The sequence below is a fragment of the Euprymna scolopes genome, chromosome 9, assembly GCF_053919585.1.
Source record: "Euprymna scolopes isolate OS-2025 chromosome 9, ASM5391958v1, whole genome shotgun sequence".
NCBI classification, from domain to species: Eukaryota; Metazoa; Mollusca; class Cephalopoda; order Sepiida; family Sepiolidae; genus Euprymna; species Euprymna scolopes.
The window spans coordinates 32594576-32621526 of NC_136490.1; the positions used below are offsets into that span (position 1 = coordinate 32594576).

The window sequence follows — 26951 nt, forward strand, 5'->3', positions numbered from 1 at the left end:
ATGCCGTTCAATATAATCTGTTTATCCATATACGTGCTGAAAAAGGGAAAAAGGAAAAAAGAGAAATGGGGGAAAAAGGGAAAAAAGAAAAAAGAAGCTTTGTTCATGGAATCTATGTTTAGGTTTAGGCACAGATAAAGAGTGGGGGAAATTATAGATAGTGGTTTCAGATAGACGAGTGTTTTTCGTGAAAGTCAGGCCAGGGGGCGGGGGACAATATATTAGAGCTCAGACGAGCACTTGCCATGAAACTGACGATAAGGCATCCAAAAATAACGCATTTCATTATCCTTCCAAAAGTCTTTTGACACACCCATGTGTTTTACAACACACTGCCATATAACATGTGCTTTTTTAAAGTCTCTCTCCCTACCACCTGACGCGCCCTCTTTTCACATCTCCATCTTCCCTGCACGCAACTTACTTCTTTTTGCTCTACTACGTGCTTTACATCTTTCTTTTTTTGTTTTCCACCTTCCTGTGACATCCGCAATGCACACTTGCTTAATTTGCATATGCGTTAAGACAGTGGTTGTTGCTTATATTTTCACTAGTCAGCTATCCTACACCTGCTGCTGATTTTCTCACACATGCACATGCCACATGCGCTATGTTACAATTGTAAGCTGAATATTCTTTAAATAAATAAAACGAATGTCTCTTGGTGTATTTTTAAAAAAATAGTAATTCAATTTTTAAAGACATATTTTGTTTTCGTACCTTAAAAATAATTGTTAGCTAAATAGTTTTCAAATTAATAAATCAAATGCCATTTTTTCAGAATTTCAATTATTAATAAATTGAACTGTTATAGTTGACGGGATGACCATTTGATTTTGGAACAATTCATTTTAAAATGGATATAGTCAGAGTTTATTACCTTAGTAAAATCAGATTAATCACCATTCAACATCTTCACTAATCAGATGAGGTCATTTTTTTAAATATGGGTGAAAGGGGATAAGTAATGTACAAACATGAAATGCCTTAGCAAATCATTATATGCACTTGTACCGGGCTATGTTTGTGTAATTTACTCTTAAAAATAACATTCCTTTTGAAATAATGTTAGCAAACATTATTTCAATAATTTCAAGATCAACACTATTAAAAAAAAAAAATGATGTAAAAAGCAATTATTGTTAAACGTGGCCATTACACTTTAACCGTGTTGTTACTTGTGCCTGTTTGTGATGCCATAAAAGTAATATGTGTGAGTATTATTATTTGTACTCACTAGGAATTCTCACATTAGTCATCATCAACGATTACTCCCTGATAATGACAGGTGGCGTTCTTTGGAGTCTAGGGTAACAACAACAAGTCTCCTCAGATTTCCAGTACTCTCCACCTCTTTTAATAACCTTTGCAAATCAATTTGCATTATAGCAACGATCGCTTACCATGATTTCTCACTGTTAATACCCATTAATCTTCAAGAGAATTACAGTGACAATAAGTCTCCCCAAGGTCCTAATACTCTTTGCACTCAACCAGTGGAGGTTCAGTTAGAGTTCTCTACTCTGTCCTTCCATCCTCCTTGACCATTCATGACTATTTTGTGTGGTATCAGCTGAGGCTGAGGTATTGGGTGAGGGCATAGTTTACAAGAGTTCTTGCAGTTTCCCTTGCCTAGGGTTCATGTGACGTTTCTTCCATCATTTTATTCTACTGTTACATTTTACATGTGGCTTTTTAGTGTTTATAGTTTCAATTGCAGTTCTCACACTGACCATTACCAGCGATCACTTACTGGCAAGAATCTAGAATTTTCCCTGGAGTCTGAATGACAACAAGTCTCCTTAGATTTTCAATGCTCTCCACTTCTCTCAATAATCAGCACCGATATCTTCATGTTATAATAACAATGGCTTAGCTTTGATCTCTTGCTGGCAACATCCATTAGTAGTTCCTGGGGTTTTGGTGGCAAAAGGCCTCCCTAAAGCCACAGTGCTCTCTGCAAATTTTCCAGTGGAGGTCTGGTTAGTACTCTTCCTCCTTGATCCTTCTGTACCATTCACAACTCTTTGGTATAATGCCGTCCAATGTAGATGGCACCATTTTTTAGGGAGTGGGGGGGGGCTAGTTAACTCAATATTCTGTTTATAATTATCATTGCTATTATCAATAATAATATTTATAACTTATTAATAACATTTAATATTTATTACTGTCATTAATAATAATAATGGAAGCCATGTTTAAAATTTTTAACACATTTGCTCATATTTTCATAATTTTAGAATGAACAAATTAAAACCAACGGAGGATGACGTGAGAATCAATCAGTTAAATTGTAATGAAGGAGAAAAGAAAAAGGGAATAAAAGATGGTTATTCATTTTTTTTTTTTTTTTTTTTTTTTACTACATAGGCATCACCACTTATCATGGCCAAGAAGCCACTCGGGGATAAGGGTTAAAGAGTGTACAGTAGAAATTGGACAATATAGTAACCGTTAGTAATGGAGATTCAAATAAGAGAATAAGCAAAATATTTTCCGATAGCCATGGAAACAAAAACACCTTTCAATATCTGAAATTGAAAGCTGTTGGTAACATAATTGTTATTAAAAAAAAAAAAAAAAATGCAAGCAACCACCTCCTGAAGAAAGGAAGGACAATTCTGAGAAAAGACGGCATAGTAAATAGGTACATCATAAAAATTAAAGTGTAATAGCCAAAGCCAAAATATAAAACCAATTTCTTGTTTAAAAAAGAGAAAAAAAAATCAAAGTGGATTTCCCCTACATAAAAAAATGACCTTGTGTCTAACTCTGCCCTTGTAGGGAGGCAAGTAAACAGAAATAATCAATTTTAAGTGACAGTCTTCTAGAGGATGAAGGTTCAATTCTCACTGCAAGCACTACTAGGAATACAATTACAAATTGCTTAACACTTCACCCTGGTCATGGCTGATGTCAAAAGAGATTTTCCTGTTTAAAATATTAAGAAATTACAATTTCTTACATAAATAATAATATAAAATATAATATAAATATAAAATATAAATAATACTATCAAATTAATATTATAATATATAATAATATAAAATATATAATATAATAAATAATAATATAATATAAATATAAAATATAAATAATATCAAATTAATATTATAATATATAATAATATAAAACTTTTACTATTAAAATACATTACATTACATTTAGAAAATAAAAAGATTCTTTTTAAGTGTTTCTGGAGAGTTCTAAAAAATAGAACAGAAAGTGTTCTTTTTCCACAGGCTCCAGAAAGTTCCAAGTCATAGTGTTCCATTTTATAAATTCTAAAAAGCTCCATCCACGACTATTAATAGATGCTAACCGCATCATAACATAACTTATTAATCAGCTCTGAGAAGGAATGCTATTTTGGGGAGATCTTTTAACTATTTATGACTCCGGCCTATTTTTCCTGGAATAAAATCAGGTTGTAAGGAATTCCTGAAACAAGTTAATTACAAAAACCATCACAAAGAACTGGACTCTTGGTAAATATTGATTTCCTGATTTTATATTCTGACCAAAGCAATATATCATTATTTTTCAAGCCCATGTAAAACCGGATTTATCTCCCTTACACCCTTATTCTTGTAAATATTTGTTTTCACTGTTTATCTGGTCAATAAATTCTTTTATTTTTCTCTTTACCTCCTTCTTTTAATTATTTTATTTTATTTTTTTCAATATGTGTTGTGTCTCCCTCTAGACATTTTCTTGTATATAACACTGACAAAACCAGAGCCAACTACCTTCATGCATAACATATAAGATTTTGTTCGGAATTCCATACAGATTCTCAAGTTCCACAGAAAGATTCTCAAGTTTGACAAGATGTGTCTGACGAAGGATTAAAAATACAAGAAGTGTCCTAATGTTCCAGGTAGCAGTATTCAATTTAGTCTTCTTTTTAGAACAAATCCTATTGTTTTTTTTCTTTTGTGTCCCCTGCAGAAATGAACAACCGTCAACCGCAGGTAATTGACCAGCTAAAAATAGGAACAGATGAGTTTAAGGTCACCTTTTCTAGAGCTCTCCCATGATCTAAGTGAGCAGCACTGTCCCTTAAAAGGGCTGCTCAGTCACAAAAATATCCACCGAAACTAGTTCCTGTCCCTCAAAATTAACAACGATGTTAAGATAAGCTTTAATGCAAGCCTGGTAAATTCGGTCTTCCTCGGATATATTAAAATATATAATTTTGCCAAAAAAGAAAAAAGAAAACACGTCTGACGGTTATCTGACGACCATACACATCATGTCTGACTGGCAACCAAAAGAACGTCACCCAGTCAAAGTATATATATTACATCAGCATGAATAAATGTCTATGAAATAGGTTACATTACATATACATACATACGTACATCCATACACACAAGGTGCCTTCAATAAGTTTCCAGACTTTTTTCGTATGTGTACTTTTATTCATAGTACACACATTAAGCTCTAGTCCCCTTCAAAGTAATCTCCTCCGGCTGCAATGCACTCATTGTACCGTTCCAACAACTTCTGGAAGGCCCCATGGAAGTTCTCTTGTGTGAGCATGCTATAAGATTGCAGTAAAGTGTGAAGTATATTTTGTTATTTATTTCAGTCTAAGCTTTCAGAAATCAATTGGCTTCTTCCTTGAGTCAACATCTGATTTCTATATGAGATATATAGACATTCAAGTGTTCAATGAAGATTTCCCTCTATCTCTAAAATCTTGAGTTTGTAAAGAAATAAAGAATGTTAATTTTTCTCTCCCCAAGTGACCAGTTAACTGTTCTATTTTTCTTGTGGCCTCTATGTCTTACTAAATCATAGGGCAAGAATTCATCGAGTCGCGTGGAGTATCCGGGTATTAAGCTTATAGCTATTACTAGAGGCAATATCACTTCAAGAATGGTGCACAATTACTCATACATGCCAGTGTGGGGTAGCCATACAAATTACTTTTGCCATAAATGTACTAGATATGATCATAAAGATTTGAACAATTCTATTTATAGCCAGGAGTGATAACAATTAACCAATCAGATATCAGAATCACTGTATAAAATATACTAAATCTCTGAAGTTTTTATTCATAAAGATCTTTTTAAGATTCTAAGCTATCACAGTAAGTGTAATTGCTTGTATTTCTCTTGCACTTGGTTTACCGGGTATATTTGTCTGATAGTTTTTGAAATTCATTTCCATGAGTCTAGTTGTTCCTATAATTACTAGAATGATAGAGATCTTCCTAGGATTCCATTTTCTTTTTTTTCATGTCATAAATGAGACCTTGGTATTTTATATTTTCCTCTTTCAGTTCTATTGTCCCATCTCACTATGTCTAGGTTTAATAATGTGTGTGTGTTATAAAATTGAATGTGAAATGAATCGCTTTTCTTTTGAATTGCAAGACAACCATTACATAATTTGTTTTTGTAGGCATCCATTTGATGTCACTGGTAAATAACGAAATAAAATAACTGAAATGTGACATAATAGAAATTTACCAAAAAAAAACTCCCAAAAACTAACTTTTAGAAAAGAAAGATACTTATGAAAACATTTAGTAGTAGTAGTAGTAGTAGTAGGAGGAGGAAGGTCTCACCTGTGCGCAAGTTGTTATCACACTGGCATGACATTTCATCCAGTCACAAAGAACTTTGACAACATGAAGCAAACCTTCATTCTGGGTTACTTCAATGACGTGCTGCATGTGTAGACGGTCAGCTTCATTTCTGAATGCACAAAAGAAAAACATTTTTTTTTTAGAAAGAATCTCAAATTTTAGCTAAAACAGCAAAAGTAGGTACTTTAATCGAATTTAAATCTCTCGACTTAAATCCATAAGTTATGGTCAACTTTTAAGGGCTGATGCCACATAGAACATTTTAATATCTTGGAACCTTTGTACTTTTTTATTAAAATTTTCTTTAACAAATAGAAAATGCAACGAATCCAACTGCATCATTATGAAAATAAAATTTTTTGGTAATGTATAGACACAGTGGGCTAGAAAGAAAATGGCCACTAATTTAGAGTTTTATGTAAGAACTGAAAGAGATCTTTACTCCACATATAAATTATAAAGATTTCTTAAGAAAAGTTTGATTTGCTAAAAAAAAAAATTTTTTTAATTATAAGTTTTTGTTTATATTAAACGACAAAATTCATATTTTTGGAATATTGTTATTTCTTTAGTCCACATGAAATCATTCCCATATAAAAATCATTTACAAGATTTGTTAGATGAATTCTAAGAACTCGGCAGCTATTTTCTTTCTAAGCCACTGTGTCTATACATTACCAAATTTTTAATTACAGGGTGGAACGATAAAATTGTCACCACAGAAAAGACAACATGATTCCATTTCCATTTGATGAAAACCAATTTTATTTTTTTGTTGTAGACCATCTACTAGTTGGCCAGTTGTGTACAAATCCCAAGAGCAATAGGAGCCTCCTATCATATTTGAAATATCAACGAGCAAGATCAGAGATGTATCGCTGTACAACTCATGCTCTCTACCGATCCAAGTTATGACAACAGGACCATTGCCAGCACTGTCAAAATACAAATCCAGATGGTTCAATGCTTGAGGACACAGCTCAACGAAGTTTCCAGCCATGGTTATGGCCTTTGGTGTGGTTTCAAGTAAGGGCCACATTATGCCACCTCACATCTTCGAAGTCAGCTTAAAAGTCAACACCAATGTGTACCTGGATGTGATGAGTGTGGTGATCCCCTGGAGCAACCAAGTGGCCGCTAGCAGAACCTGGGTGTTGCAGCAGGACTCGGCACTGGCACACAAATCCAAAGAGACCTAGGCTTGGTTTTAGAAGGAGTGCTACGACTTTGTACCCTCCTTCTCCAACCTGAACCAGTTGGACTACTTCGTTTGATCATACGTCAAGAACATCACCAACATGACCTCCCACAACACTAAAATCAGCCTGATCGCCGCCATTCATTGAGTATTCGCTGAACTCCCACCGGCACTTATGGAAAAGACATGCTCCCAGTCCCGGACCAGTATCAAGGCGGTGATTGAGGTTGAAGGTGGCTACATTGACTACATGTCAGTTCTACTACATAATCAAGTTACCAGAATTGATTTTTTCAAGAAAAGTTTTAAAATAAAACTGTAGTGTTGTTTTCTTTAGAGCGAAAAATTTATTGTCCCATCCTGTAATATCAGTTTGTATAATTTGGATTATTTGGGCTACTATTTTCATCTTGGGTGTTATTTTCACATTTCGTATGGTGTAATTTTCAACCTTCTTTGATGCAGGTTTTCAAACAGGGAAACTTATACAAAACTGAAACCCTTATTTGATGAATGGAAACAGATTATTCTCATTCTGTCAACCATGACTAAGTAGAAGTGTTCATTATTATTTTATTCAAAGTTATCGTCTGCAGTAAAGATGGGCTTTCTAACTCCATAAGACAATACTCTGAAGGTTGGAAATTCAATCCTTAATACAGCTGATAATAACAAAGAAAAAAGTCAAAACTTAGTTAACACTTCTACTCATTCATGGCTGATGGAACAAGATTAATCTACTTCAGTTTGATCTAGTCCAGTTTGAAATTCTGTATAGGTACCAGAGTTAAAAAAATAGACCTGAAGAAGGTCGGAAATTACATTAGTCAAAATGTAAAAATAAGAACCAAGATGGGAATAGTAGTCAGAATAATCCAAATAAAAGAAATTATCAATCTTCATCTCCAAATTTTCAAACATTTCAGGTTTGGTTTCTTTATTTTTGAGAATATTTAAATATTGAAACAAAATAATTATCATTGCAAAAAATTCAATGATAAATGATATATTAAACAAAAGTTGTTTTCTTTCCCATAGCTGGAGAAGGGAGTTTAACACAGTCATAGGTTTACAAAATAAATAAAAAAATTAAAAGTTTCCATAACTTTCAAATTTTTTTTAAAATGGAAATTGCTCCAGACAGCATGAAGCCACTTGATTTAAGGAGCTAACAAGAACAAGATATGATTATCGCAAACACCTATTAGCCTTAGCCTTTAAAATATCAAAGAGGAGGAAAACAGTCGGGGGAAAGAGTTCCACAAGCCTGCAGTTTTTTGGGGAAAAGCTACTAGAATATTCCAATGTGGTTTCAATAAAATTGATGAAGACCACTAGACCAGCTAGTCAAACAAGTTGAAACAAAGGAAGCAGGAGATAGATCAGAAAATTCTAGAAAGAACACATGCCATAATAGTATTTTAATTGCTGAAGAATGGAACAAACTGCTTGCATCTGTTGTTGGCTGCATCTTTTAAAAAACCTAATGTTTCCCAAAATTTATTAAAACTATATCTGATGACCTCCCCCCCCCACACACACACACACAAACACTTGCACTGATACACATACAGTTTTGGAGAATGTATCTGAGTACGAAATACTTTGTTATCATCATCAGCATCAGCAGTAGAAACACCCACCTTTGGTCTCGAAGAAAACTGAAGCAGATGTTTCCACTTTTGATATAGGGGTTTCACCTGACTAGGTTTTATCTCTCACAATAAGCAATTGTACTTGGAGAACTAGTTCTAAACATTTTTTTAAAAGGATATCATGGCCACAAAATACTCATTTTCAGAATGACTAGTCTGTGTATAAATTACAACATCTGGATATTTGCAAATAGTCACCAATCTCAGTAATAACTAAGCTTAACTTCAATTATCAGATAAGAATCAGTGCTCCATCTGACCAAAGGTTCATGATTGGCCTAATTGATACCATTACAGACCACATATTGGCTACATATGGATTTTAAATGTTCACAAATCTATCGAAAAAGGTATGTAAAAAAAAAATAAATAAATAAATAAATACAATGCACAAATCAAATAATTCTTTCACCATAATTGCTATTTTATTACAACTATTCATGTTTTTTAATTTTTACCTAAGGATGGATTATTCGCACTACTGTTATTCTCATGTTTCAGCCGATATAAACTCTGACTTTTCTCAGATCTATTTTGTCTATTATACCAAGATGTAGGGGGAGGGCATCACTCCTTTCCCTGGATTACTTCATTTTTTCTTGATCTTAACCTGTTTAAACAAGGAGGTATTCAAGTACCATTTTTTTTTTAATCTTTGGTATGCCTCTACTGAGAACTGAACACTGATATCTCCGTCCATTAGTGAACATTAACCATTATGCAAATACTTATAGAATCACAAATATTATTGACATCAACATTTTCAGTCATTTAATACCAAATTCATTGAATACAAACTGCAATTTATACATCGGTGAAAAGAGTTCATTCTAATCATATCTGTATGTAAGCAACATAAATTTTAAAAACACCATAAAACGGTTATAATACAAAAATCTTCTGAATAACATTGAGAAAAAAAAATGGAATTTGAATTTGAATTGAGAATTCCATAGTCTGTGAATAACCATTTGGCTAACTGAGCTCTTTTCCTTAGTTTTATAAGCAATTAATCAACCATCGTGCAAAACGAATCTTCCTATAAAAACATTGCACATTGGATCCGTTGTTCACTTGTACAGATCAAAGAGCAACTGATTTCATCTCTTGTTATGAATGGGGAAAATTACAAGAAGCCCAAGAAAGAGTCGACTCGTCACTGTGCTAAACATTGCATACAATTACTGAATTGATTTGATCTAATGAACTCTTGATCTCGTGTGGGTATATCACTAATGTGATTTTAATCAGATTGGTTTGAGCTACCTTGGTTAATGGACATTAATATTTCATCTCTTAATAAGATGGACAGATTTCTAGAGAGAGGGGAAGAACAGAGAGGATGGAGAAGAGGAAGAGGGGCGACGGAGAGAGAAGGGAGAGAAATAAAATGAAAAAAAAGAGAGAAAGAAGAGAGCGGAATCAAAGGAAGGAAAGGGGAAAGAAAGAAAGGGAGATAGAAATGAACAAAAAGAGAACATGATATAAAAAGAAAGAGGAAAAAATAGTGAGGGAGAGCGCAAAAGCTTGTTTGTTAACTCATTTGTTATAATGCACAATTTCAGAATTATTCCAATGATCCGATTAAATGATACATAAAATACCACTATCCCTAAACACAAAAAAGCAATCACAATCTGCAATGAAATGAAAGAAAAAAAAAACTCATATTATAAACAATATTATGGAAAAAACAAAAAAAGCAAATGAGGATTTGATTTTAAAAATATTTTAGTTTTTTTTTTTTTTCACTTTGAATGAAACGGTTGTAAATAAATAATTTATTATTATAATACTAAAGCTGAGTAAATCAATGTTTGTTTCTCGAATGCTTTTTTAAAAAAAAATTATGTAATCGAAATACTTTTATGTACTTTATTGACACAAAATGCATGTTGAAATATCGTGCTAATTTTGTGATTTATTTGATTGTAAAAAAAATCCACTAATTGCCCTAATAAAGAGAGAGAGAGAAAAGGGAAGACGAAGAGTGAGAGAGTTAGGATAGGAGAGAGAGAGAAAGAGAGGGGGGAGGCAGGAGAAAGCAGTAGAAAGAGACTTTATCATTGTAAAGATTAACTGGCTTTGCAAACTCAATTTTTTCTTAATTCAAATAATCTAACCAGAGTTCAAGGGGGGGGGGCATCCAACATATCTATCTCACACACAGGCATACTAGTTGTATCTATTAAACATTACTTAGGATGCAACATAAATCATCTTATTTTTTATTTGTTTGTAACTTGTACAGGAAAGAAAACAAATTGTAGTTGTAAGGAAGACTATTCTTTATATTATTTATTTTCTTTTGGTTATGATTAAAAACTGTGTCCATATTATCAGTTGTCCAACTTTTTTTTTTTTTTTACTTTATACAAAAAATAAAATTTTAGTTCTAAGGGAGGCAACTCTTTATATTCTTCTGTTTAAAATGCGGATTATTCTCCTTAGTGGTTTTGATTTTTTGGTTTTTACTAGTTGTTCAGATAGATAATTTCTTATACAGAATACAACAAAAACAAATGTAAATTTGAAAGTTAGAATCAAAATTTGGCATATCAACTTAAATGCTATTTGAGTCTAATTTTTTTTAAATATCACAAGATAATTTGATTATATATGTGTGTGTGTGTGTGTGTGTGTGTATTTAGGCAGCATCTTTTCATTCAATAAAACATTAAAAATAGCAGGAAGATTCTACTCAATTATACCTTGTTTATTTCATTTTTTCTTATGTTTATCTGTTTAAATAAAAATAATTAATATAAGTTCGATATATATCACAAACGTTTTCGATTCCTAGTTGAATCATCCTAAGGTGAAAAAGCAAATAAATAAATAAGTTGGAGAAAAGAGAATTAAAAAAAAAAAAAGTAGCCGTGAAATTGGCGCTTTAAATCAGTCAGACACTGGGAGAATGTTTTCAGACTGTGAAGATATTAATAATTTAAATCCTGTGATGCCAGAATTAGCATCACAAGATAAAATTGTATTACTTTAAGTGTTGTAAAATAGAATTACTGGTTTCATAGGCAATATTATTAATTGTGGGTTGAGTTTTGATGTAGATAGCTTCATATTTTATAACTTTAATGAAAAGACTTTTAAAAATTTTAAATAGAAACCAATTTTAAAAAGTTAAAAAAAACAAAAAAACTATCTACATCAAAAATAAAAAAGGGAGGTAATAAAGCAGAGCTTTCTGTTTCTTTTAACAATGTTTCCTTAAATATGTTTATGTAAAAATAATTAGAACAGATTTAGTTCTTTTGTGAAAAGTATTTTGATGTAGAAAAACGTTTCTCCATAGCAAATAACAAAATCATTCCTTTAGACTAGGATGCTCTTGAAAACTTGATATTGTAAAACTAACTAGGACATATTTCTTCTACATCGCACAGTTGTCTCACTGGTCAAGGTAACTAGGGCGTTTAGACCTTGAGCTGGGCTGATACATCTACCACTAGTTGCTCACTCTTAAACAAGACTCAAAAAAAGTCTCAAAGTTAATAGATCCCACACTATCAACCAAGTTCTAACCTCTGTCCCATCACTACAATGTTGCATCCCTATCTCAGTTTTACAAGTACTTTATTAATGGAATGTACTCTAATAACATCTGGGGCACCTGTGCCTCCATCAACATATATACTACTGACTAACCTGACAAGTAGCAGAATTCCACCCATTCACTATTGAGCTCTGTAGATGCTAGAAAGCCTTCTACTCGAATAGTTTTTTCCTTAGACTGCTAGACTTTGGAATTCCCTCATTCTTGTTTCCTGCTTCCCTAGCTATACTAACTTTCAGAGGTTTAAATGTAATGTGAACAGACATCTTGTTGCTCAATCCCTCACAATCTTCTGTTGGACACAATTCCAAATAGTAGCTCCTTACATCCAAATGCCTTGTTTGGGACGAAAAAGAGTATTTAAAAAAAAAAGTCAATAGTGATTAAGGTTTGAGGTTGATGCATTGATTGTATAAAGCCACACTGGTGAGTCTTTATAAAATGAAACAAATATCCCTGGATGTAAAAATATATAATAAAAATAATGCATAATAACAAAATAAATTGTTTAAGTAAACAAATGCTTTTTACTTTTCTGCCTGGCTTTCTCCCTCAGCATCCGTTTCACTTAGAGCACTGGAAAGCTCTACAAAAAAAAAAAAAAAAAAAAAAAAAAAAGGAGAAAAAATTGCTTAAAAGAAAATATCTTCAACAATGAAAATATACATATATAACAAAAAAAGTTACAAAAAAAGAAAAATGAAGATGACAAAAAGTGACAACACCAAAAAGAAAGAAATAGATTTTTTAAATGTTTATCATATTGTATTTCACAAAAAACACCACAAAAAATGACTAAACTTCAAAACAACACCCACACTTAATAAAAAAGGGTGGAGAAGAAGAAAAAAAATTATCAAAATTTTTTTTTATTTGCATAAATTTCTACATCAAACAGAGACAATTTATAACAAAATAGACTATAATTAGTTTTATCATGCCATAATAATTGGAGAAAAGCCAAGCACGAAACACACAAACAAGACAGGCAGCAATGAAGCTTAAATGCCATCTAATATTCTGCTAAAATGTACATTGGGTATAGTTTTAAGATCACACTGATTAGCAGGGCTCAAAAACAGTTCCTTAAATAACTTTAATGATAACTGTAATTTTATGCATTTAAGAGATCAAAATATTTACCTAGTTTATACAATTTGAACTATTCGTGTTATTTGAATTCTTCTGACTACTATTCTCATCTGGCGGTTGATATAACCTTCGACCTTCTTCAAATATATCTTGTTAAACTCAGAAATCTTTCTATCCAACTCGGAAATCTGAACAGAATTTCAAATGAAATCCTTTCTTTAATCATTGCGGGTGGCATGCCCTTGTTCTATCAGCCACAACTGGTAAAAAGTCCTTAGTAATTCGCAATTGCATTCTGAGTGCCATTCGCACCGAGGTTAAACCTTCAACCTTAAGAAGAGTTTAACTTACAACTGAATCTTACCAAGTACTTTATCAACTATGTCAAGAGTCCTGGCTGACTGAATGAGAGCATGCTACCTCCATGGATGAAATAAAGGGTTCTGTTCAAAATTCTGTACAGATTCCCAAGCTCAACAGAAAGATTCTAGAGTTCAATCAAGATACACCTGAAGAAGGTTGGCGGTTACATCAACTGAAACATTGTAAAAATAACACTCAACATGAGAACAGTAGTCCAAATAATCCAAATAATCAATCCTCATCTAAAAACTTCATAAACAATTTCGATTGTTATCCATATTACTGTTACGTACATAACATTTTGACCATTTTATTTTCTGGCCTTCTTCAATGATATATTGTTATTTATATTATTCACACAATTGTCCTCATCATGGGTGTTATATGTCCACAACATTTCTGATATTGTACTCTTTGTATATTTGTCCTCTTAACAGAAGGTCTTATTGTTCCTATTTACATCTACATAAACACGATTTTCTTTCTGTTCATCCTAACTATATTAGCATCAAAACAGATTATACTTATTTAATTCTATAATGCAGCAGCAGATTTCAAAATACTGTATACATAGTAATCTGCAAACAACTTTGTGCATTTTTAATTTGCATATTTATTTCATAGACAGCTTCTAATAAATTAATATTCTGTAATATACATTTTTAATTTGCGTTGTCATATTTCTTTTTTTTTATATATACTATGCACAATAATTTTGTTGACAGTAAAACATCTGATGTCAGTGGAGGGTAGAAAGGAGGGTGGAAAGGAGGGTATGTACTACGTACTCTGTAGTCATGGTATCATTCTCGCAACCACTGCTTCCTCCCTTGGTGGTCAGTGTAGTAAATGTTTGTCCACCATATTGTCCTCCCAGACTAGTGAAAATATGTGACCGAAGAGAGCATATATTTCTAAGGATAATATCAAAAGTTTGAGCATTTTAAAATTAACAGTCACAGAACATAACAGAACGAAGAGAGAGGAAAAGGAGAAGTATGGATTCCACATCTAGTTTCATAACGGTATAAATTTTTATCAAGTTAATGTTAACACCATCATGTATAGGGTGTTTTTGTGTGTGTGTTTTTTTTGTTTTTTTTTTAGAGATGGCAGGCTTTAAATTGACAACTTTTTTCTTTAATCACAGATTTGGTAATTATCGCTTATTTTGAGTTTAGCTAGGTTTGGCAATTCATCATGAGGAGACTGAAACCTGAGCATCATTTGCAAATTGCAAATGATACAATCAATTTATTGTGAGAAACATTTGATGAATGGATGATTTCACAAAATGGACCTGAACAATAACTGGCCACCTCATTCATGCAATTTAACCCTATTAGATTATTTTCTTTGGAGATATGTAAAGTCTCATGTTTACACTGATAAACCAGATACAAGAGACCACTTGGAAGACACCATTCAATGCATTATTGATAAAATACAGCCTAATTTAATGCATAGATTTTGTGAAAATTTAACCCTTAGATTATGCCATATACATGCGAGTTGTGGGGCCAAAATTATATTTAACTTATGTCAAAAATTATGTCTTTGGAATAAATGGCATATTTGTATAAGAAAAATTTCTTATTGTGATTTCATTTTTATTTAAAGTTTGCCACCTCTTAAAAAACACCCTTTAGAATTTTTGACAATATGACGCTCAGGACTCAGAAGTAAATATTGACCTTTAAGAATGTATGTTTTCTATCTACATTTGGCAAAAGTTCACAAACGTTGCAATTAAGATTGCAAATATACTCCACACCATATAAGCCTCCCTCATTCCAATCAAGTATTTAAAACTTGAATATAATGCTTAAATTTTTCAGTGAAAAAAAAATATGCCTGACAGGAACCTATGTTTTTGAGCCTTACTGGTGCAACTTCCCCCATTTCAGTGCATTATTTAACTTTTTCCTTTTTTTTTTTTTAATCAATGATTGCAGTGATAAGCAACTTGTATTTCATTGCATAACTGTTTCGTGTCTCACCTGTGTCAGTAGGCCCTCGGCTTGTCTCTGTGTCGGTTTCTATCACAAAGTCATGTAGCTTTTGTGTTATTTCAGCTGAGTGCCAATCTTCTACTGTGTTATAGCCTGAAACAAGTAAATCTTTTTAACATACCAACAAGTGGAGTGTATCAAAGTCACTTGTAAAATTCGTTTTTTGTCTTTACTTTTCTTTTTTTTAAATATTCTTTAAGCGAACTGACACTTAGTCATCTCAATGTTGCTTAAACAAATCATTCAGTACATTCACTCGGCATCTCTCTCTTTTTTTTCTATTAAAAATTAAATTAACAATTTTAAGCATGAAAAAAAAGATCAAATATTATATTCAAATAAAATTTTTTGTTTAATTATTAATGATAAAGACTATTATAATTAAATAAGTTCAAATGTATTGAACTAAAAAAAGGATATTTTTCAAAAGTGCAACACATAAGTAAAATTATATAAACATAAAAAAAAGTGATGTGAATTAATCTACATTTCGATGAATCAAGAGTCTTGAACACCACAGGAATGATTAATATCACTGAAACAGATTCATCTGCATTGGTTTTTCTGATGCTATATATGCACACATACACACACACACGTATATATATATATATATATATATATATATATATATATATATATATATATATGTGTGTGTGTGTGTGTGTAATTTTTGTAATTTCTATATAAATAGTCAGGAAGAATAAAAATTTGATAAATTAATAACAAAAACATAAAATACAGACGAATGTAAAGAATTGCTTCATTTATTAGTCTCTGCTGAAGAAAACAATGGACATTTTTTAAGCAAATTTTTGAAATGCCCACCACCTTTTTTTTGGGGGAGGGGGGGATATATATAATTTTCAAATAGAATTCCATTATTATCTTAGATATGAAATGCAAAATCTGGTTAAGATCCAGTCCTTTTACAAACATAAATATTTTAAAATGAATGACAAAAAAAAAAAAGAAAAGAATTTGGATTATCTACTGAAAAACTAGAAATGAATAAAAAAAATTTTCTAACAATATTCTAAAATATGTTGTAAAAAGTTCAATCCTGTTTCTTTTAGAGATTCTTAGGTTGACAAGAAAGTTCTTGCAGAATCTTTAATTTTGATTTCAAATGATATATTTTCAAATAATTTTTTGTTATAATACCTTTACTTCATATATGATTTTAAAGAGGTTTTTCATGCTTTCTAATCATTTAAATTTCAATCGTTTTAAAACAATTATGTCTTCTTTTCAGAACATTGAATACATGATGGAAAAAAATATTCGCCAAAATAGCCCAAGGGGTCAAGATTAATACAGGGTCTGTGGAAACTATTATTCATAATCATTTGCATAAGGTGTCTGCCAGATGGATTCCCAGATTGCTGACACCGTCCCAGAAATGAGAACGTGTAAAGTTCTTGAAGATAAATTTGAAGATGTGCAAAGAGGAGTCAAAGTTTTTTAAAAGACTGATTACACAGGATGAAACCTGAGTCTATCACTATGATCCTAGTCAAAGCAGTGGAAGTACACAGACTCACCATCTCCATAGAAGGCAAGGATATGTCCTCCACTAGCATGGTCATGGTACCAATCCTCAATGATCAGAACGGCGTACTTATGACAGATTTCCTGGCAAAGGGTATCACAATTACAGCAGCCTATTACGCTTCACTTTTGTGGAAATTAAGAGAAACTACTAAAATCAAGAAAAGGGGCAAGATTATCAAAGGTATCCCCCTCCTGTAAAACAACACTCCAGTCCATGGGCGTGTGACTATGAAATTCTCCCCCATTCCTCGTACTCTCCTGACTTTGCATCTTCTCCCAGCCATGAAATTGTTTTTGAAAAGAAAGCGTTTCCTGAAATGATGCAGTCTTGATTTCTGAAGTCATGTCGTTGGAGGAACAACTTGGAGTGTTCTACAAAAATGGTTTCAAGAGCTGCATTAAACGATGGAACAAACATGTAACTCTGGGTGGTTCCTTGTAGAAAAAGACTAATAATTGTGCCAAGTATCGTTACTATACTGTTCTGAGAAGTGGGTCATAGACATTATTTATTGAATGCCCATATATATATATATGTATATATATATATATACACACACACACACAATCATTTGAAACAACTCTCACTTTACATCAGATTAACCAATAGTTGTATAAAAATGATTTCTTTTAATCAAGGATAATTAGAAAATTGTTATACAAGATAACAGAATTAAAATTACTTTATGTAGCAACTAAACACGAGTCATATTTTGGGTTTGCCAGATGATATGGCTGAATGTTGAATATTTAACTGCTAAAAACACCAGGCATGTTTGGGGTTGATACTTGATATTACGAAAGATAAAATAATTTAACAGACGATAATTAGAAGCTTGTATATGATTAAAATGGTAAATATTTAATGACAAGCTGGCAGTCTGGTGTTGCCGAATCATACAACATGCTTAAACATGATATTTTAATTTATGTTTTTATTTTAACTTCTTATCACTTTGTTTTTGCATTCTACCAGATATCAAACATTCTCCCATTAGTTTAGTTACTCCAACCGAGAGATCTTTTTAGATTGCGTATGCATTATTATAGAATCAATCCCTTATTAATTGTTATATATTATGAAGAATAATTTGCCTGGTGGACTAATTTTCAAAAAAAAAAAAAAATAATAATAATAATAATGAAAATGTCATTCATCAAATTCCGTCTGTGTTTGTTTATAATATCACGTCAGCTGATACTTGGACTTGACGATGAATGCCCTGGAAAAGTCACTTTTGATTAATGTTTAGCTTTAAAATATGCAAACAAAGAAATGGTTTACAGCGATTTTAAATGTACCTACTTCTTACATCATAAATTGAACTCATTAATAAGAAAAAATTAAAATAAAATGGTGAGGTACACCCGAGCTTGAACAGTGGATCATTTGATCTGTAGTCAAATGCTCTACAACTAAACCATATCTCCAAATTATAATAAATCTATTTGTTTTTTTAAAAAGCAATGATTTACTGAAATTTTATTATCTTCCTTGTTGGTGTAATGTAAAATATTCCCCTGTAAAAATTATTCCTTTTTATCTATAAGAGAGAAAAACTATTTTTAAGATTGGATTCTTTCGATGGATGAATTTCTGTACAAAACATATCTAAGAACACTGCTTTCTATGAGATTTGCAAAAAGATAGGCTCAGCCATTTCAGAACCTATAAGGAAGGAACTCGCACACGCACACACAAAGTGACTTTTATATAATAGTACAGATAAAAGATAGTAGCATTTGGGGGGCTAGTAGATGATATAGATCCAAAATAAATCACTGAATAAAAATGTAATGCTAATCTATTTACATAATAAGCTAAGATGTTTCATGTTCAACTGAACACCTTTAACACACATAAAAAAATTACGAAAAAGATAATGATTAGTGATTAATCTGATGTCACTAAAAAAAAAATCTTTATTTTACCCATTTTAAAATGAATTGTTCCAAAATTAAATTATGTCTTCACATTGACTGAAGCAGTACAATTTTAAATGAATACATTTCAAAAAGTGACATTCGTTTTTAAAGGGGTTTCATCCATCTGACAATTATTTGGAGAGTAATTAGAAAATGCTTATTATTTTGAAAAAAAAAAAAAAATTAAAATTCCTACCATTTTAAGAAGAAAAATATTTGTTCCATGTCTCATAAACGAATGTTAAGTTGATCATGACAATTATTATTACAGAAGAATGGTTTGTCTTTTTTTCTTAATACATTTGACCCCGAACAAATATTTATTACTTCAAAAGAAATATTTTTCTTTTAACAGTAAATTAGAGTATGATGTAGAAAGCACCATGGAATTTCCATGTGATTCTGTTAGTTAATTATAATCTGTTAAAGTATATGCAAGCAAACAGAATTAAATTTAACTAATAATAGTTTTTTTCAATGTGTACATGTTGATTTAAAGAAAAGGTTAATTTTAAATTTTAAAAAATTAAAAGATAAAAATATGATTAAGATATTTAATTTAGAAGATATATTGGTTCATGTTGACTAAAACACTATAAATGCACACTGAGTTTGTTTTTAGTTCAATCCTATGACGTTAGGGTGATTGACTTAACAGTTCCAAAAAAGTTCATAATTTTAGAACTGGAACTTTTTTAATCTTGTTCTATTTTGTGCAAAGACTTATCCAATTATTAAAGCATTAAATGGCACAAGGTGTGTGTGCGTGGTTTCAAAATATTTAGGATGTGAAAAAATATATGAAAGGTATTGCCGATTTGGTATAGATGTTGAGGGAGCATGATCCTCTCCTAATTTTGTACTCCTGGTTTTTAAACATTAATAAAAGACAGTATAGTATTTACATTCTTAGACTACATTTAGTTTAATTTACTTTTATGCAAAAAGAAGAAAAAGAGAGAGAAAGCTTATTGTTAAAATATGCTCCTTCCCTCCTGCAATTTTTGTGAAATTCTAACAATAGGTATTAGACATCATTAATATACCCCCCTCCCCAAGTTTTAGTTTCTAAAGAGCATTCTGAAGAGTTTGTAAGGGCATAATATAGATACACCCTCTCATTTGAAAATTTGCATCGAAATTTGATCCATATCAATTAAGCAAGATCCTCTGATTTTTAATTTCTTCTTAAGACTCCCTTTAGCTTAAGTTTCACATTTTATAGAATTAAAATCATGGATTTTGATCAAAATTAGAATAATGATTCAAGAGATAGTATCATAATATATTGATATTAATCTTCCTAGAGACATAAAACTCTTCTGTTCAGAGAACTTTACCTATCATAAGATAAATATTATTTATATATATATATATATATATATATATATATATATATATATATATATATATATATATATATATAGATAGATAGATAGATAGATAGAGAGAGAGAGAGAGAATAAATGACAAAAAGTTATATTCCAAAATTCATGATGTTGACCATCTTATAATTTATTCCTTCAATTTAATTGACTTATACAATTCTTGGCAGTATCTGTTTCGTAGCACAAAATTAATCACTTATTATATTAATCAGTGAATCTATTATGCCCGTAACTCATCAGAAGAAATAGCAACAATCAATCCGTCAAAAGGAATTGAAGTGTGATTTTACATAATTAAAATCCGAAAATTGGAAGAGAAGCTGCAAATTCCTTTATATTTTTTCCATTACTTTTGTTTATTGCATACTTTATTAGTATACATGTCTTTTTAATTGCTAAGATCAAATAATGTCATTCATGTGCTTTATCTACTTAATTATGTCAAAGTAATGAACATATTCAAAAATTACAAAAATGACAAGGTAAAAAATTAATAAAAACAATTTTCGAAGAAAATTAGTGAAAACTGAGTTTTGTAAAAATTGGCCAAAGATTTTCAGTTTTTAGAAAATAATTACTTCCCTTTTGTTACGATTCAAACTCCCCGGTTTGTTTGTTTTTTTGCAAAACTTATTCACTGTCTCTGAAAACTATTTTCCTTAATAATTAATTTTTTTACTTTATCATTTTTCATAATTTTTGGATATGTTCATTACTGTGACATGACAAATCAGTAGATAACATTTGTTTCACGTGAAATTCAATATTTCAATCTTTGAATTTTGCTATTATCATGAACAAGCAGCAGAAAGTTAATAAAAATGTGATGGAGTACTGTTGCCACGTCTAGGTAGAAGCTGCCTGGCCTGCCTATCCTGCTTTGATAGAGTTCAAAACCAGCTTCAAAACCTAGTAGGTGATGCCCTTTTCTCTTTCTTACAACCTCTTTCCCCACAGAAGAGACGTTGCGAGCCTGTCTCTAATCTATCGCTATTTTCATGGCAAGTGCTCGACTGAACTTCAATCTATAGTTCTCCCTTGCTAAACTTTCACAAAAAAACACCTGATTAGCTATAACCACTATATGATTTCCTCCATCCACTATCTGCACCTAAATATAAATGCAGATTCCATGAAAAAAGCTTCTTCTTAGAACTGCCTGCTTGTGGAACACTGTTCTGCTGGCCTGCTTCCTGGTTCAAATCCAATGTAAACAAGTTCTTGTTGAGCCGTTCCCATAAATAATCAAATTCTACTCAACATTCATTAACACTTATCCTGAAGTGGCCTTTGGGTCATTACAAGTGGTGACTCCCAAAGTAGAAAAAAAAATCTATAATTAAATTCATCTGGCAAAAACAGTCCTAATACAAATATCATGATACTTGTGTTTGTTTGAATATCATCATCATCATCATTTACTCCTTTGCTAGAAGGTCAGGCATGGTTTTTGTGAAATCAGTGCACTAGAGTAAGCACACTCTAGCCTACAAAAATGCCTGAGCAGTCCCACCTGCATTCCCCAATTAGAATTAAATATAATGAGTCAATTTTTAATAATCTTGTAAAGTTTACTGATAATATTTTTTTGTTAAAGCAATTTTCCCCCGTTCTCTAGCCGGAAATGGTTAGAATGTGTTCAACATTTACAAAATAGAATATTTCGTTCCTTCTAGTTGTGAAGACAAAAGATACCGAGTTACAGATCATCATATGTTTTACATGCATTGGACAGCTCTTTGAGAAATTGAATTCTTAACTAATCTATCCCTAACCAAGTCTTCATTTATCCCTGCTTCTCTGAAGTCCTTTCATATCACTTTCAACTTTTCTACGTCTACAAAAAAATGCCTGAACAGTCTCATTGGCATTCACCGGTAGAGGTGCCTGAGATGATTAGCAATAAACTAACCCTTTCTCAGAGAGAAGGTAAAGCCTGAGAGAGTGAACCTCCTAGGACTAAAGAGAACCATACCAGAGCCCAACCTGGTTTAACATCTGTTTTACATGTTGACACCTGTTAAACAGCCTTTAAATGTTGATTTTAAAACCAATTTATTTTTAGCCAAGTCTATCACTCCTTTTCTTAAAAGAATTCTAATCACTTTCTCACAGGTTTTCCTTGATCTTTCCCTACCAACTTAGTCTTCTTAACGTTAACTGAAGAATTTACATCCATTTTTTTTTTCAAAGTCACCAAACCAACAGAGTCTCCTGTAGTGCACAGATTTAATTTTCTTCTGAGGTCATCAGATTTAAGCCTGTCATTAATACTCACATTGCACACCCCTTATGCAGCCGTATCATTTCTATCTATGCAACAACATATATTAGTCAAATAACATACAATTTTTCGTTAAATCATAAAATCCAATTCGAAATACGATAATTAAAATTAGTAATGTGGTTTTAATATAAGCGTTGGTTAGTTAAATTTGTGATGCCAAAATCATAGAAAACAATATGGGTAAAATAAACTACATGCTTAAGCATTTTAAATTATTTAACATGCGAACATAACTATGAAAAAATTCCAAACTTACAAAGTTCAGAACTTGTAAAAAATGTCATTACTATCTTAGACACACATACACAACACCTTCAGCTTTTCCAAACTTCAGTCTAAATTTCCCCCATTCTTTTTTTCCTATACCATCATCTTCCCACCCCCTTTTTTAAAATCTTAACTTCAACCAGATACAGCTACATTGGTTCATGACTTAGATATAGCTTCGAGAAAATTAAATTTCATTTGTACATCAAACGCTGAGGAGAGCATTTGAGAATTTTCTTCCCCTTTTAGTTTATAACATTACTAGCAGTTCTGCCCGGCTTTGCTTGGGCCCTATGTACTGTTCATAACTTTACGTGCCTATATATGTATATATTAAAAAGTGTGAATATGTATGGTAATGCCTTTCTATATAATAGTCTTCCTTAACTACCATAGAGAAAAGTTGATAGAGACTGCAGACGTCAATTTTTTGTTATAACTTTGACCCCAATTTTGCCCACTTAGCATTTATTGTTTTGGGCTCAAATAGAATTATAAAGTTAGATCCCTGTCCAAGTAATCTATATCTAAAATTTAAATTGTGTTTAGACCCAAAATTGATGGAGGAGTTTGGTAGAGTTCTCAAAAATGCAAAATTTCTGGCCAAAAACCAATTAAAAAAATTTTCTCAAATCTCAATAACCTTTATGCCAAATTTCAAGTCTGTAGACCGAAAATTGACAGTTATTTGGTAGAAAAATATACAGAGACAGACAGACATTTTCACTTTTATAGATATATAGATAATGTAAACACGTTTATACACTTCAATAAAGAAAAAAATGTTAATTTAATATAAATCAACTACAGAAGAAATTTATCATCAAAAATTACATTAAAAAAACTGCTTTCCACTTAATTCTTTCCAGCATTTTGCCTGCATGAATATTGAGTAATTTTACGGATTTTTCAAAGAATTCTACTGCATTGAAAATAATGCATTACCAAATATACACAAGTTGGATTGTACTTTCCAGCTTGGAATATGCTATAAAAAAAATCCAATTCATTCTGGAATATACCAGTATTCATAGGATTTTACAACTGTTCCTGTATCCTCATTATTTCAACTGATAGGTTCATAAGAGTAGTAGTTGAGGGGCAAAAATCAGAAGCTCACAGTATTAATGCCGGTGTCCCTCAGGGATCCATCCTGGGCCCAACTCTTTTCCTGATCTACATTAATGATCTTCCAGATCATATCCTTACATCATTTGTAGACATTTATGCTGACGACACTACCATTTATGGTACCACATCTAAGACAGTAAACGACCAAGTTCTCTCCAATTCTCTCTCCTCTGATCTTGAGCACGTAGTACAATGGGGAAAGGAGTGGCTGGTTACTTTTAATGCATCTAAAACCAAGCTTCTCTCTTTACATCATCAACATTCTAATCCATATTTGTCATCAATTGAAATGAATGGCTCTCGTCTTCAGGAGGCCTCAAGTTTTGACAAGCTTCTGCGCTTGACCATTACTCCTGATCTTAAATGGAACACGTATATCAAATCTGTTGCCAAGGCCGCTGGAAAAATGGTGGGATCTTTCTATCGATCCGGTAGATATCTCACTGCTGATGCTATTCTCTATCTATATAAGAGCCAGGTACGTCCAAGGATGGAATACTGTTGCCACATCTGGGCAGGAGCTGCTAGAAAGGACTTGTCCTGCCTTGATAGAGTTCAAAATAGACTTCGTAGCCTCGTAGATGTCCTTTTCTCCTCCTTACAACCTCTATCTCACAGAAGAGATGTTGCGAGTTTGTCTCTGATGTATCGTTATTTTCATGGAAAGTGTTCAACTGAGCTTCAATCTATGGTCCCCCCTCGCCAAACTTTCACAAGAAACACTCGTCTAGCTGTAAACACTATCAATAATTTCCCCCACTCTTTATCTGTGCCTAAACCTAAACGTAGATTCCATGAACAAAGCTTCTTTCTTAGAACTGCACGCCTGTGGAATTGTGTTCCGTTTTCCTGCTTTCGGCTGACTACAATATGGTTGTCTTCAAGTCTAAAGTAAATAAGTTCTTGATGAGCCGTTCCATATAAGTTATCAAATTTACCAAATTTTCATTACTAATGATTACTATATTGTCCAATTTCTACTGTACACTCTTTAACCCTTGTCCTTGAGTGGCCTCTGGGCCTTGATAATGTGGTGATGCCTATGTAAAAAAAAAAAAAAAAAACTTTGAGTATCCTTTTTAAGACTATCACTTCAATTTTAATTATCAATTTATGTGCTAATTGCACAATTTATAATTACCCCCATCTATTCTGCAAGCAATATTTCCTCCTCAGATTATACAATCTGTAATCAAATGCTATTTCAGTATTTTGTTTAAATCATATAATAATCAATAGAGAATTGGCTCTGTAATAATAAGTACAAAATCTGCATGAATCAAAATATATTTAAGCATATTTTACGACCAGCAAGACCAGGCATCCCTCTACTAACACAACAAAAAATTTAGTTTCGCCCAATTCCCTTTCCACATACTGAGCAAGAAAACTTTCCTCTTTCTGGAGATATTTCTAAGATTACAACCACTGACCATCACTTCATTCTTAGTAATATCCATTCTCAGACCTTTATTTTCCATAGTATTCCTCTGTTTTTCACTAAACCTGTGAACCTTCCATTGTTTCAATACACAAGTACTAAACCATCAACATGAAGCATAATCCATACAAAACTTCCTAAACAATGCTTCTGAAACATAACGTGCTGTTAGTACAACATTCTAATGTACTATAACTTTAAAATTAGTACTGTTACTTAATGTGCTGTTAATTCTAACACAATTTTGAGAATTTCTGTACATAAACAGCCTTCATGAACCATCTGCCTGCTTTTAATTTATGCAAAGTCCACAAGACAACATTTCATGGTACTGTCAAAAGCTTCTTCCAAATCCACAAATGCGAAATACTGGTTCTTTTACTTACCAAGATACTTCTCTTGCATTTGTCTCCAGATAAATATTATATCAGTTGTACATTGCTCAGGCATGAAACCAAACTACATTTAATCTATGTTTGTCTTATTTCCTGCTCAATTATTCTCTCAACCAATATAGACTCAGTAATAATACATTAAGGCATTGCAACCAATATAAACTCAGTAATTTTTTTTTATTACATTTTCACCTCAAACAAGGCACATTGCCACTTTGATGTAGGGGACTACTATCAATGACATAATCTACAGGGGTACTATGTGGGGAGTTGGGCAGCAAGATGTTGGTTCATGTTACATTTGAACTTCTGCATGTCACTACAGTTGGGGAAGTAGGAACAGGGAAGGGAATTCCAAAGTCTAGCAGTTCTGGGGAAGAAACTACTGGAGTAGAAGTATCTCTTACATCTAGGGATCTCTATTGTGAAAGGGTGGGATTTGCTGCTTGTCGGGTTTGTTGGGGGTATTTACGTCAAGGGGGTACAAGTGCTTGCAGTTCGTCGGAGCATTCACTGTTAAAGTACTTGTAGTACAGGCAGAGGGATGCTACATTTCGTCGATGGGACAGAGGCTGAAGCTTAGATGACAGTTCAGGACGTATCAGATTGGTGACTCTCTTTTGAACCTTGTCTAGGAGCGAGAGACTAGTAGCAGGTGGACCAGCCTAAATATGACAACAATACTACATACATGGGCGAATGGTGGCCTCATAGAGGTACAGGATACTTTTGGGCGTTAGTAGCTTTCTAGCATGGTAGAGAGAACCTACCTTCTTTGCAATGGTCCTGGCAATGCTCTTAATGTAATTGTTCCAACTCATGTTTCCTGTGAACGTTAGACCAAGGAGTTTAAAAAATGTACTTTCAGATAAAGAGTCTTTGGCCATTGCTATTGGTGGTAGAGATGATTTCTTGTAATTAATGAAGGAAACAAGCTTAGTCTTGGCAGCATTGAATGTGACCATCCATTTTTGTCCCCATTCCACTACAGATTGGAGGTAATCCTCTAGTGTTTCTGCCATTTCTTTAGATATGTGTTTATTTGTTTTCCTGTCGTGTCTGTTAT

At 32.3% G+C, this 26951-nt stretch overlaps 1 protein-coding gene across 4 annotated transcripts in view; it reads right to left on the reverse strand.

Annotated features, from left to right (window-relative positions):
* The window catches only part of LOC145284483 (nonsense-mediated mRNA decay factor SMG5-like), a 1021751-nt gene that overhangs the window by 831709 nt on the left and 163091 nt on the right, over nt 1-26951 (reverse strand). For 2 of the 4 annotated variants that reach the window (XM_080133343.1, XM_080133344.1), the window contains exons 15-17: nt 15485-15589; nt 12561-12615; nt 5585-5714 (exon numbers count right to left, since the gene is read on the reverse strand). In XM_080133343.1, the coding sequence (XP_079989469.1) occupies nt 5585-5714; nt 12561-12615; nt 15485-15589 (290 nt within the window). The remainder of the gene's footprint in view (nt 1-5584; nt 5715-12560; nt 12616-15484; nt 15590-26951) is intronic. The other 2 variants (XM_080133345.1, XM_080133346.1) reach the window with 1 other exon arrangement.